Genomic DNA, 15,332 nt, shown 5'->3' with positions numbered 1-15,332 from the left:
TAGTATAGCAGCCCGGGGAGACTAAGTCAGTGCGATATTTTTAAAATGCAGTTTGTGGAACATAGAAGATTTTGTAGAATTTCAGTTTAACAAAATTCTCTGTAGTGACTATCAAATGTCTTTTATTCCCACCTTAAAAAATCTCAATATAGAAATATACCAAATATGGAATATTTCAGTAAATAAAAAAATGAACAGTAGTTTATACAAGTGTAGATTTCTGTATGGCCTTCTGGAATGACATTAATTTAGAAAAGTTACTTAAATATTGAATTCCTCAATGTAACCATTTAGGTTTGTTTCTTGAGCCATCAGGAAGTTTTAAAGACTTCATACTACCAGAAAACCTTTGAGCAAACTTTCATACTATCATATTTCTAATTCTTTACAGAATATTTTGCAAAAGTCTTTTTATAAAAGTAGGAAAAGTCTCAAGGTAAATTAATGACTTCACAGATTTATGCATCCCAGTCATTCAAAGCCTACAGAATTCCTTAAAAAAATGAAATTTTGCACAGATTTTAGGCAGAAAGGGCAATAGAAGCCTAATTATATTGTTTAGTTAATAAAGAAGAAACAGCAACAAAATCATGTAATTAAGTTTCAGTAGAGAGAAATCAAGTATCTGATGTCCCTTTTTCACATAAGGGAAATTTCTCTACATATTAAAGGAAATACTTTATCAAGTTTTGAACTAGGACCTGTGATATCTTATATATAACCTGAGACTATCAACCAATCTCTGGGATCACTTAACTAACATGTTCCAGGTCCCTTTAATAATTGTCCAGTACTCTGAATGTCCCAGCTCATAATTGTCATCCTCAGACCTTTGAGAAAAATTCTTTTGTGACATCACATCTATTTAACAAATGGGTGGTGTGGAGACTTACTGTAAAATACCTGCTCTCCTGATGGCCTATTCCTGGACATCTCTGAAGACACCTTTGATCATAAGCAGGTCATATATAAATATATATATATATTGATCTTTGACTAATTAGTATGTTTAACATAATTGAAGGGCAAATGGGTGGCCATTCTTCTGGGAACATATTGAGTTTTCAGTATTATTTGGGATGAATTTATTTCCACACAAACTTCTAAAAACTCAACAGGGAAGTGGGTTGGAAACTTTGTATTATTCTTTGAAATACTTCTATTCTCTAAGCTACAAAAACAGAAACTGAAAAGGCAATGATATATTTTTTTTAAGTTCAGGAGTATAAAATTAATCATGAGCTACTACTCTGTGGTTCCAAATTCAGTATTTCTTTATCATAAATGAAAATGTATAATTTACAGGCATAAATTTGTTACTATTCTATTTGCAGCTTTAAGTTAAAGAATCATCTATTTTTTTTCTCTTGAAAAAAACATAATATTCATTGGTAGTTGTGACTCAAAAGATTTAGTAAAACACTATTTTGAAAAGTCCTCAATATCTCAAGGAAGCTAAATTTCTTTGGTTTCTACTATGTATTGATCATTCTTTGTTGCATTATAAAATTCATCTGAACTCTAAGACTGTCTTCCTAGAGGTAGGAAAATATACCAGGTCATGTCTGGATTCAGCTTTTCATTTCTGAGTTAAGGATTGTTATAACCATAAAGTGGTAGAAATACAAGATACCTGAGGATACTTGTATAATATTGCAGAAGTAATTAAGGTCTTTAGTTGACTCTGAATTATTCCAAAGGGACATCATTTGGGATGAGATTTACTTAATCAGCTATAAAACCAAAAGAATTTCCAGGTGGCTTCAAAAAGAAATAACAGCTACATACAAACTGACCGGAAAAGAAGAGCCTCTTCATGCTGAGAATCTCGGTCTGGGAACACAAGGAACCGAATTCTACAGCAAAGTTTGGGCATTTGCTGCCAGACTTCAAAGGCAGTAGAGAACTACAAAGTGGCCAACACATTGATTTTAACTTGAGAATCAACTCAGGACGCAGTTAAACCTTGCCTAGTCTCCTGGAACATGGAAGTTGTGACATTATCAGTAAACGCAAATTTTTTGAAGCACTTTAGTACTGCAAAATGTAAATATTTGAAGTGTAAATTTTTAAAGTACCTTCTTGCTAAGGTACTTTAAAAAAATCCATAGAAAAGCTGATGAGAGCTCCTTTATCTAAAAGCCAAATGGGCTGGTATAGCAACCATAAGGCCCTGAATTCAAGTCCGGATACTGCCAAAAATACAACAAAAATAAAAACCACATTGTGTTCAAACAGCAGAAAAAGGAAACAGCAGAAAATCTTGATAGAAGTCAAAATGGAACAAACTTTACTTATGGAGGAACAAAGATAAAAATTACGGGGCACCTCTTAGAAGAACTCATGTAAGCAAGTAGAATGAGTGAAATATTTAAACTACTCTAAGAAAAATCAACTTAGAATTCTATATTCAGTGAAATTAGCCTTTATGTGCGAAAGAGATGCATGTGAAGGAGAAAGGCTCGCTTTTGAAGAACTGCCTCCTCAGTAAATCTCTTAGTAAACTGGACCTGCAAGAAATTTAGAACACACAGAGGTCAAACACATAGATACAGAAAAGCCTGGGGAAAATCAAAATAAGGGAGTGAAAATAATTTCATTTTTAATCTGTCTAAAATAACTTTTTAAAAAGATAACAGCATTAAATTTCTATAGCAAATGAGTTAGTGAAAAAAATGACAATAATGTCATCAGGGATTGAAGAGAGAATTGGGAATAGGTTAGAAGGTAATACAAGAAGTGAGCTTGGCATTATTTGCAGTTGAAGTTAAATTACTTGTAAATTTATAGTACAAACAATAAAGCAAAACCTCAGAGATGAGCGTTATAATCAGTATGTTGAGAGAAAAGAAATTTCAGTCACATACGATTCTTAATTAAATCAGAGGAAGTAGAAGGGGGAAATGAAGAACAGGATAATTGATAGAAAATTGCTATAAATATAAAAATATTAATTCAACTATATTAATGTTAGCTAAGCATATAATTTAAAAGATCAGAGTAGACAGCAGAATTTAGAAAAAGAAACCTTATCAAGGACAAAGTGTGGTATTACAAATGATAGAAAAGTCAATTATCTCAGAAGATATATCAGTCGTCAATATGTATATACCTAGCAGCAGAATGTCAAAATAATAAAGCAAAACCCAAGACTATCATTATTATATCTTGATCATTTAACAACCTCCTTTCTAGCGATAGATTCAATAAACAGTCTCAGCACTGATGTTTTACATGTGAAAACTTTTGTTAATCAATTGTTTTAATTAGTTTAGAATATTCCATCCAACAACAACAGAATTCACATTCTACTCGAACACACATGGAGCATTCACCAATCTGGACTACTCTGGCCCAGAAACAAAACCCAGAGAATGTAAATAGATACCAAATATGCAAATTAGATGTTCTAATGGTTAAGAACTGAACTAAATTAGATGCCACTGGGCTCACATTTATAATTCTAGCTATTCCAAAGCCTGAGATATGAAGATTGAAGTTCAAATACAGTTCAGCCATCTGTGAGAAACCTATCCCCAATTAACTCTCAACAAGCCAGAGGTAGAGCTATGGCTTAAATGGTAAAGTGTCAACATTGAGTTAAAAAGCTAAGAGACAGCACCCAAGCCTTGGGTGTAAGCACTTAGTACTTCCTCCACACACACACACATACACACCTCCTAAACACACAAAATCAAACTAGAGATCAATTACAGAGAAACTACTTGAAAAGGTTGAATTCTTTCTCATAATTTAAAGTATTTTAAAATTTAAAATTAAATTAAAAAACCCAGGAGGTTGTTGTAGAATACTACAAAACTTGGGTAAATGAAACTTAGGGACATATAAACTAAAATTGAAAGAGTAGATGTTAGTTGAGAATCGAGAAAGTAAATATTGTTAAATATCCATTCTTTCCTGGCTAATCAGTCTATACAACACAAGCTCAATGACATATTCAGTAAGTTATTTTGTAGATATTGATAAAAAGGTTCTAAAGTTGTGATGACTTGAAAATGGACACTTTTGGAGAATAAAGGCAAAGGCTTTATACTACATATCTTTAGAGATCATTGTGAAACAATAATAAAGCAGCATGGTACAGAAAGAGAACATGCACATTAATGATACAGCTAGAATGCATGAAAATAAATCAACATAAATATAGCTACTGTCCTTTGTGAAAGTAAAAAAGTAATTAAATGATAAAAGAATCGTATTTTCAACAGTTCTTGCTGTAAATATTGGAAATCCAAAGACATGAAACATGTAATTTCCACAAAAATTAATGGACACTGACATAAATGTAAAATATGTCACTACAAAATTTTCAGCAAAGCCTGGTCCCATATTCTTGTCTAAGAGCCAATCCAAAGTACAATAGAACAGATGTGTGTGTGTGTGTGTGTGTGTGTGTGTGCGTGCACATGTTTGTAGTATATTTTGTTACCAACTTAAACATCATTGTACTATAAAAGCCAGCAATGCTACTCCCAATTGGGTACTAAGGAAACTGATTTGAAAATGTATATAAAACCTGTAAACACACACACACACACACACACACACACACACACACACACACATACACGTATGTGTGTATATGTATAGATAGATACAGATATAGATATATAGAGAGAGGAGAGGAGAAAGAAGATACAGGATATAGCAATACAATGGATGTTCTATGTGATGAATGGAAGTATGCCATGAAAGATAGAGGTAAAGTTTACACTTTCTCACTCCTTTCATGGGGGCTGCACAAAGCTACATCCTTCCAAATAGGGAAGGAGGAAATTCTTCCTCATTAGGGAAGAGAAAAAAAGACCAAATTTACAACAGAGAGTTATACAACCACTCTCAATAATCGCAGATGTCAAGTTCAATGGTGATAATGCATATGGATAATACAAGTACATTTGGAATAAGATTATGAAAAAAGAAAGCATTGTGCGGCCTTTCCTCCAAAAATTGATAATCTAACAGATTCAAATCATAAAAGAGTAAAATGAAAAAAGTGGTAACAAACAAACCTCACTGAAGGAACATTCTCCAGAGCAATTGTGTTGTACTTATCAAAACAAAGCATAAAACTTAGCCAAGCAACTACTCCACAGATATAGGAGCCTCAAGAGAAAGTAGTCAATTATAATATCATATCTTGAATGGATTTTGAATTGTATATTAGGCAACAATTTTTAAAATAATCTTTTAAAAGATGGACGTATTTAGCAATGATATGTAGATGTTGGTCCACAAAGTCTGGTGACATGTGTACAATGCAATACAATACATGTAACACTGGGACCTTGTAATAATTACACATCTGGTTTCCTCCAACCAGTAAGGAGAATCTACTAACTGTCAAAATTATCTTTTTATTTTTTCTGTATCTCCGATCTAAATCACAAAGCCTATTTAAACAAAACTACTAAACCTGTCACAGGAAAACTGCCTTGTGTTGCCTAGATCACATCTTCACAGCTAAGAAAAGCAAAATTCATTACGCGATCTTTCTCTTAAAGAAAAGATGCAAGCCCTCACAAGGAGAGAGGAAGGAAGAGGAAATGCTCTTAAAATTATGCAGTGTGTTCTTTTAGAATTGTCCAATTCAAATATTCTCTAATAGAATTTGTTTCACATGACTAAATCTAAGAAACAATAATCCCACCTCTTATACTTGCCAAAATTTAGATGCCAGGAAAAAAAGTATCTATTTCAAAGGAAAGAAAAGGAAGCATGTATCCAGATTGTTACATAAAGACTCTTGCTCCTGAGAAGATGACACTGGAAGCAGAGAGAACAGAAAATGTTAGATGAAAATTGAGGACATCAACTTCTTTTGGAGGCTTAGGAAATTAATATAAATTCACAGTGGCACTTTGTCTGTCTTCCTTGCAGAAGGAGAAATAGAAGCAAAGTATCAAGAGCTTATGTTTTGGAAGATACAGAAACACTCCTTCAGCAAAACACATTTTAATGAAAACCAGCTTTCCTCCAAATCACTTTGGTTAGATTTTTTTCCTGTTCAGTACAAAGTAAATACTCAAAAATAAGTGTGGAGTTAAGAGTGATGGGAAGAAATCATGAAAAGAGTGACCTTCATGGAGATTTATTTTATTCATATAGCACCATGTTGAATGGCATCTTCTTTGTACAACTACTTAAAAATAAAAATAAACTTAAAAATAATTTAATGTAAGGAGTACAGTTGAGTACAATAGGAAGAGTATTTTAGATACATAGATACAATGAACAGGAAATTTGAGAAACCATTTGCTGTACTTAAAATAATAGTGACATTTTCCCCTTAAGTGTGTAAATATGGTATGAACTATAGTAAATATTTAGCTTCTTATTTAAACGTAAAAACACCTTTATGAGTATGCATTATTATTTTAAAAAAGAAGAAACCAAATATAGGAGAGAGTTTTATAAGTGTAATAGTTGGGATTCTTCAAGATTCTTGAAATTGATGTTTAGATCCATCTCCCTAATATAAGTAAATAACACTAAAGAGAATTTTTCTCCTTTCCAGTACATTGTTCTGTATGTATTCTCAAGTTTCTCAAGTATTTTATGTATCATACATATATATTATAATATAACATATTTTATTGTTGAAATTTGATAAGGCAAACATTATAAAGAAATATAATGCTTTTTTGTCAGTAATGAGGCTTGAACTCAAAACCTCATGGAACTAGTGTGTTGCCACTTCTAGCTTCTTGCTAGTTAATTGGAGATTAGAGTCTCTCAAATTATTCTGCCTGGCTTGCTTTGAATTACTATTCTCAAATCTCAACCTTTTACTACCCAGGATCATAGATGTTAGCCACTGGTGCTGGGATGAGTATTGGGTTTTGTGTTTGCTTATTTGTTTGCTTGATTTTTTTTAACTTGGAGTTGGAGGTGTGGCTCAGTTGGTAGAGCAGTACCTAGTAAGAAAAATAATCAGGTATTGAGTTTGAGTCCCAGTCTTGGACCTACAACAAAAAGTAAAAAGACTTCTTTTTGGAGGGAAAAGGAACTTGAACTATGGAAGATGTCCTTGAGATGCTTTTTCTCAAGGCAAGCTCTCTACCGCTTGAGCCACAGCACCACTTCCACCTTTGTTCAGTAGTTTGTTGGAGATAATAGTCTCATGGAGTTTCCTGTCCAGGATGGCTTTGAACAGCGACCCTCAGGTCTCAGCCTTCTGAGTAGCTAGGAATATAAGTCTGAGCCACTGGCGCCTAGCTAAAAAAAATTTTTTAACTCCAATCAAAGTTGTGAAACTACAAAGATAATGCTATATTGTCCATTTCTGCTAAAGCACTTTAATAAATTTCTTAGATTGGTTGAAAAAAAATCCCCAACGCAAAGTAAAATGCAAAAAAGTAAGGAAGTTCACCTATTGGTGGTGAGCAAGAAAACTAGTAGAAACTTTTAGAAAACATGTTGACAAATCATTATGAAATTAGACATGCTTTTACTATCAGCCCATCCATCTTATACGTAGGTTTTTTGGAAGACTGAAATTTTAGGTGCAGATAAAATCCTGTAAAACAATGTTTGTATTACCTTATATTGAAATTGCAGAATAATTTGGGATGCATGTACCTTAATTAAGTTGTCTTGCAATCCATGTTTATTTCCATTTTCTTTTATTTCTTTTATTTAGTGTTCTATAATTTTCATCATGTCAATCTCATAAATGCTTTAGGTAACTTAGGATTACATTCCCTTTGGAGAAATTTTAAACAGCAGTTGGTTAAATTTTAACTTCCAACATAATTATTTGTTGTACAGAACTGTAATTGGTTGTTGGTTTGCTGATTTTGTATCTTGCAAATTTCCTAAATGCACATTGAATGTAGGAGTAGTAGAATTCAATTTCTTGCGTTTTCTACACAATATTTGTTTGGGCTGGATATTTGTGAGTACAGAATAAGATCTGAGGATAATCTTGGAAAGACAATGCTGATCACTTACTTCATGTTAGCTGGGTGCTGCTCTTGTTACTGGGAGTATTTGCTTGGTAATGGGAGAGGAATACCCATTTGATCCCAGGTAGGATGAGAGTTCCTGTTGGGGTTGGAAGGTAACTGGCTGGGTGGATGGCCTTTCTCTGATAAATAAAGAAATATAAGAGAAAATGATATAAGCTTGCCATTTCCCTACAATCCTGGGATTACAGTTTTGTATTTTACCTGTCTCTCCAAACACCTTATCACTTGGTCTAGTCATAAGACTAAAGAAAAATTGAACAGCCTGAATTTAATAGTCCAGGAGACTACTGTAAGAGTTAAGACCTAGTACAACAGAAGAAACTGAATTCAATTGACTAAAATAAAAAGGGAAATAAGGGTATTTTTCAGTGCTGGGATAAATTAATAGACAAGTAACTAAAGGCTTCATTGGGAGGTTGGTAACCAGACCATCAGTGTTACTAATTAGCTTCTAATCTAAAGCCCTAATTTTCCTACCAGGAGTAGGCGATAGGGACTCTCTTGATTACATTTCAAAGGACTGGCTCCTACGAACTAACATTCGCATGTTGTAAAATTTGGAAGAGGCTGGGGATTTATATTCGGAAAGATTTCTAAAGTAAGAAAGGTCAAATTAAAGACCAATAGCCCAAAGTACTAAATCTTAAACTTGAGAAAACTTCACAGCCGCCTGTGTCAATATCAAAATGTCTTTAGGTGATATAAATGTCTTCAGCTAATTTCACTTTCTTGTCCTTGACCTATTACTCTCTTTGTGTAAATTGCCTTGCTCTTTTGCTTTTCTGATACTCTTTCTTTCTTTCTTTCTTTCTTTCTTTCTTTCTTTCTTTCTTTCTTCCTTCCTTCCTTTCTCTCTCTCTCTCTCTCTCTCTCTCTCTCCTCTCTCTCTCTCTCTCTCCTCTCTCTCTCTCTCTTTCTCTTTTTGTTGGTCATGGGTTTGAACTCTGGGCCTGGGCGCTGTCCCTGAGTTCTTCAGCTGAAGGCTAGTGCTCTCCCACTTGAGCCACAGTGCCAATTCTGGTTTTTTGGATGTTGTATTGGAGATGAGTCTCATGGCCTTTCCTGCCCAGGCTGGTCTTGAACCATGATCCTCAGATTTCAGCCTCCTGAATAGCTAGGATTATAGGCTACAGGTGCCCGGCTCTGAGACTTTTCATTTTATTGTTTAATCATTGTTTCTGTAAGGCATCCTTAGCCACGTCTTATCAGATGATATAGCAATTCTTCCTACCGCTATTTTAAACATAAATGTCAATTCTTTGAGGAACTATATCTGGCACCTTCTAAAAGAATGAGACATCTTTTCTTTGTCAGTACTTTGTAAGCAATAAAGTATCATCCTCAATAACAGAATAATTTCTTCATACCCCTCTCAAGTATCTCAAACTATACCTCCATTCATGACATATTTCTTGTACCAAAGATACACTTAAAATATTTTAGATTGCAGAATTAACTTTTCACAAGCATGACAGTTCAATAACACATCTTTCTTCATTCATGTTTCTGAATAACTCGTTTATTCATCATATGAAAAATGCTTCACACTGGCCATTACTCACTGTTTGATGAATAAATGAATGATGTTTTATTAAAAATTATTTTAAAAAATAGAATTTTTGGAAGTGGCACTTTCATGTGAAGTAGTAGAGTGTTAGTCTTGAGAGAAAAAGATCAGGGACAGATTCCTAGCCCTGAGTTCAAGACCCACTGCTGACAAAATAAATAAATAAGAAAAGAAAAGGAGAAAAAAAAACAACTCTTCTATCCAAACTATGATAAAGTTTTACTCTGGCCTGGGTGCTATCCCTCAGCTCTTCAGCTCAAGGTTAGCACTCTACCACTTGAACCACAGTGCCACTTCCAGTTTTCTAGTGGTTTATTGGAGATAAGAGTCTCGGGACTTTCCTTCTAGGGCTGGCTTTGAACTGCGATCCTCAGATCGCAGCTTCCTGAGTATATATGATTACAGGTGTGAGCCTACGGTGCAATAAAATATTTTAAAGTGAATTTTTATAAGAATTAAAATCCTCTTCAGGGCGCCGGTGGCTCACACCTGTAATCCTAGCTATTCAGAAGGTTGAGATCTGAGGATCGTGGTTCAAAGCCAGCCAGGGCAGGAAAGTCCATGAAATTCTTATTTCCAATAAACCACCAGGAAACCGAAAGTGGCACTGTAGCTCAACTGGTAGAGTGCTAGCCTTGAGCTGAAGAGCTGAGGGACAGTGCTCGGGCCCAGATTTCAAGCACCATGACCCACAAAAAAACAAACAACAAAAAAAGAAACCTCTGTTTCCATAGCTACCCAATAGTGGTATCCAATTTTCCTCAAGTCTTTGTTTGCTTTGTTAAATGGGGTTCTCTTTCAAAAGTGGTCATATCATTCTCCTGCTATGATCAGTCTACTCTGAAAGTTTATTCATGACTTAACAATTCCAACAATATAGATGCTGACAATCTTAATGCAAAAGAATAGATTTCTTCTGGGAAATCCTACACTTAGGCATTTGGATTCTGTTAAACTATGCTTTTCAAATATCCTTTTTTTTTTTTTTTGTCGGTCATAGGGCCTGAACTCTGGGCCTGGGCTCTGTTCAGCTCAAGGCTAGCCCACTACCCTTCCTTGAGCCACAGCGCCAAATTCAGCTTTTTCTGCTTACATGGTGCTGAGGAATCAAACTCAGGGCTTCGTGCATGTAAGGCAAGCACTCTACCACTGAGCCACCTTCCCAGCCCCTCAAATATTCTTTAGAAGCTTTTGAAAACATTTTTAGGCTACTCTCTTTATTTCAATTATTTATCTTTATCAAGCTGCCTAGTTTAAGTTTCATCTGATTTTGTCCTGTCTTATTGTTTATTAGCACACAATCCTTATTTGTTATATTTCAGGTACAATACTACATATGTTCACCCTCCAGTTTTATACAGTCAGTAACAGAAATGAAAACTCAAAGGACTCTCTCAGAGTCCAATGCTTATACGACTATATAATTATCAGCCAAGGACACATCTGACCAAGTCCCCTTCCTGTACTCTGTGTTAACTCAGGAATTTATCAGCAGAGCTGCCATGAAGAGAGTAGCAGAAATCATTAATAAACATATTCACTGAAAACCTATCAATGTTTCCTGCACTGATAATATCTACTGAGGAGTCATTCTAGACAGCAATGTCAACAAATAGAAAAGTTGAAAAAAATATGTAGAAAGACCCCAAGTTTGGTCTTACCCAAGCAAAAGGAAAAACCCAGGCCCATTATCAAATTCAAGTTACTCTTTAAATTTTAATTCTCACATTAATTAAATTTCATTTTGATTCAAACTGTAATTCTCCTATTGACTAGATTCTCTAGATAAACTGCCTAAACAGAAAGTTACATTAAATTAGGCCAAAGGATAATTCTCCACATTTCATGAATAAATTGGTCTCTTTAGCTCTTCTTTTTAAAAAATCCCTTATGACCAGTAGCTATAATCATTACACACACACATGCACGCACACACACACACACACACACACACACACACACACACACACACACACACACACAAAACTTCCATGAAACAATGTAATAAATATACTATACTTGTCATCATTCTATGGTCAACTATCATTATCTATACACCTTCTAACCGCATCTCTCCACAATCTTCCTTTTTGTGTTTCTCTTTTTGTAAAGGTAAGAATTTTGGAGCCTTTAGAAAACTAACATTCTTGATTATAGTGGTAAATTCTCATATTTCTGCAACACTTACAGGCTAGCTTTTTGTTAGTCAATTGGAGGCAAAGTCTGAAGACTTTAATGCCCGGTCAGGCTTTAACTTTAGGAGCCAAGTCAGGAGCAAGTAAGAAGCCAGTTCCTTGATCAAATCACAGACTGCTTATCCTATACACTTCTTTTCCCCCGCCACTGTGTTTCATTACTACTGCCTCATTACTACTTCTGTTCACATGCTGCTTTGTGTTTTGCTTTACAGGGAGGTAGCTCTAATGATTCAACTGGCAGAAGACAGATCCTCAATCAGTAGTACTGCACACTAACCATCTCAGAAGAAGCAGCCACTCTAGCTCCGATTCTTATATCCATTTTCTCTAAACCAACGTTTTTGTGTAGAGTGGGTTTCATTATAACTGCGATAGAAACTCTGTTATACATGAAGATCTTACTCTTGTTACACTGGTTTGGAGTGATTCTGCCCATTTTGGGACTCACTCAGCCTGAGCCTCTCAAATATCACTACCCCCCAGAGGTAGCAATTCCCTTGAGGTTAAGTGACACTGACAGAAGAATGAAGATACCAGGCTGGATTTCCTATAGCCTGCACATTGAAGGTCAAAGACACATCATCCACATGAAGGCCAAGAAGAATTTGATAGTCAAAAACTTACCAGTGTTCACCTATACAGAGCAGGGTACTCTACTTGAGGACTATCCTTATGTCCAGGATAACTGTTACTATTATGGCTTTGTGGAGGGGGACCCAAAATCGCTCGTCGCCATGAGTGATTGCACCGGGGGCTTTCAAGGGATGCTAGAGACAAACAACATTACGTATGAAATCATGCCCATAACGTCTTCTACTACATTTCAACACTGGGTGTACAAGTTATACAGTGAGGACACAGCAAATGTCAGCAAATCTAACATGATGTCAGATAAAATTCCACTCCCAATGGAGTTGCAAGAGAGTGCCCAATCCAACCGGAACCAATATCTGCCTGGGTATGAAGGCTGGTGGGTCCATTATAGGACTGTTGAATATGCAATGGTGGCCGATAATAGTATATACATCAGATTTGAAAAGAATGAGTCAAAGCTGATGGACGAGCTATTTGTTGTATCAAATATAGTGGATACAATTTTTGCTCCTATGGGTATTAATGTATTAATGTGTGGTTTGGAGATCTGGACTGAAAGAAACCCATTTAAAACATATAATGGAATGCATTCTCTGTCCCTATTTTGCAGATGGAAAATGACCAACATTACTCCTCGAATACCTCATGATACTGTGCACCTTTTTATAAATAACCACCTCAGAGGACTAAGTGGTTTAGCACATGTTAAAGGCATGTGCCGTCCCGCATGGAGCTGTGCAATTGTCACATTCATAGACAGAACTGTAACGCTGTTTGCAATTGCAGTGTGTCATCATATAGGTCATAATTTGGGCATGGCGCATGATGAGCCAATGTGTAAGTGTGGGCACTGGAAATGTTTAATGCACGAGGATAACCCACCCACACCTAAATTTAGCAATTGTAGTTATCAGGATTTTTTTGCATACATTGTAAGTAATACAAGGTGTATGATGGAAACAACACACACGAAGGACATTTTTGCCTTTGAGCGTTGTGGGAATGGCATTGTTGAACGAGAAGAAGAATGTGACTGTGGACCTTTACTGCGCTGTGAAAAAGATCCCTGTTGCATGCCCAACTGTACTCTGAGTTATGGATCTAATTGTGCCTTTGGACTTTGCTGTAGTAAAGAGTGCAAATTTTTGCCCTCAGGGCAAATGTGTAGAAAAGAAGTGAATCTGTGTGATCTTCCAGAATGGTGCAATGGAACTTCTCATAAATGTCCCGATGATGTATATGTGGAAGATGGAATTCCTTGTAGTAAGACCTCTTACTGTTATGCAAGGGAATGTAATGACCGCAATAAACTGTGTAGGGATATTTTTGGCCCCACATCCAAGAGTGCACATCAGATTTGCTATGATCACATAAACATCCAAGGGACCCGTTTTGGTCATTGTGGCTTACATGGTGTTTCATATAAGAAATGCGATCCCATGGATGTCCTGTGTGGCCGCGTTCAGTGTGACAATGTGTCCAATCTTCCTGTTTTGACAGAGCATAACACTGTGCACCTTGCTAACTTCCGTAACATCATGTGCTGGGGAACTGATTTCCATCCTGGCCTGAAAATACCTGACATCGGTGCTGTGAAAGATGGCACAGCGTGTGGTGTGGATCATATTTGCATCCGTAGGCAGTGCCAGCATATCTCCGTGCTGGATAGTAATTGTTCTCCTACGTCGTGTAATATGAGAGGGATCTGCAACAATAAACATCACTGCCATTGCAACTATTTGTGGGACCCTCCCAACTGTGCAAGCACAGGCCATGGAGGCAGTGTTGACAGTGGCCCACCCCCGAAGAGAAAGCAGAGAAAGAAAATTTGTTACCTGTGTCTTCTGCTGCTTTTTATTTTGTGTATTTTAGTAGGTGTTCTTGTCTATCTTTGCGTGACAGAAATATATAAGGACGAAGAAAAAGGAGAAGGAAGATCTCAAAGCACACAGAGCTTTGTGTCTCACCACAAACCATCTGCATCAAGAAGGTCATCAGTAATAAGCTCAAGATTATCATCCATTAAAAGTTTCCGTATCAGTTAAATTTTAAATGCCAGTGTGTTTATAGCTTTTAGTATAGTACTTTGAACAATGCACAATTTTAAGGAAATTTTCCCCTTATATTTCTCTCTTTTCCTGAAAAAAAATATGGCAAATGAGCAGTGTACATTTTTTAAAGTTATTTATTATGAGCAGTAAGATTCCTGTTATCTATCTATCTATCTATCTCTATCTCTATATCTATATCTATATATTTATTTACATTTACTAATTCCACATTTCTGCTGTGAAAGCAGAGTCCTTAGAGGATTATAGGATTCTGTAAGTGAGAATGATCTGTAACCTAGAAATCTACCAAGCTGTTTATGCCTTCACAATGATACATGGTCTTAATTTGCCTCCTATGTTCTTAAATTCACCAACCACATTGCCAACCTCAGAGATACTAGCATAGCTGTCTGTACTGTGAGCCTCAGAGTTCTGAATCCCAGCACTTTAAGCTCTTATCTGATATATAGCATGTGTCCAGCACTAAATTAGCAATACCAATATCAGTAGAATTAAGTCTCAGATCCATAGTTTAGTGTTAGTCTTCAATTTTCTAATAATCTCCTTTTCTTCCATTACGCTTCAACCTCATGAATGAAATAATCCTCTTTGGATTACTATTTCATAATGAATACATAGTGGCAACATGCGCCTAAAACGTCTTGTTCTTCCCTCCTTCCTTTTTCCATAATTCACTCTTCCCCCTCTTCTTTCCCTCCTTCCTTCTCTTCCTTCCTTGTTTCTCTCCTTTCTACCCTATCTTTTTCTTTCTTTTATATTCTTTGATGGATATCTGAGTACCTGAAAAATGAAGACAGTATGATGAAGAGATATCACAAGTTATTTCCCTTAGATTGATAGACATTTTCTTTATCCTGCCTTCACATAATTTCTAAAATTGCTACAAAGTTTACTTCTAAAATGTTATTTG

General features: G+C 35.7%; 1 protein-coding gene across 1 annotated transcript; it reads left to right on the top strand.

The window, feature by feature from the left end:
- Positions 1-876: 876 nt before the first annotated feature.
- LOC138822966 (disintegrin and metalloproteinase domain-containing protein 29-like) lies at positions 877-14,395 on the top strand. The gene is made up of 3 exons (XM_070015914.1): positions 877-961; positions 11,969-12,714; positions 12,961-14,395. The coding sequence occupies exons 2-3, from the start codon at positions 12,146-12,148 to the stop codon at positions 14,393-14,395; spliced, it is 2,004 nt and encodes a 667-aa protein (XP_069872015.1). The 5' UTR covers positions 877-961; positions 11,969-12,145.
- Positions 14,396-15,332: the final 937 nt, after the last annotated feature.

This window comes from Dipodomys merriami, unplaced genomic scaffold (genome assembly GCF_024711535.1).
Source record: "Dipodomys merriami isolate MVZ:Mamm:240054 unplaced genomic scaffold, mDipMer1.0.p SCAF_12, whole genome shotgun sequence".
Classification (NCBI taxonomy): domain Eukaryota; kingdom Metazoa; phylum Chordata; class Mammalia; order Rodentia; family Heteromyidae; genus Dipodomys; species Dipodomys merriami.
Note: the sequence above shows the minus strand (reverse complement) of the source record. Positions and strands in the feature narration are given on the sequence as shown.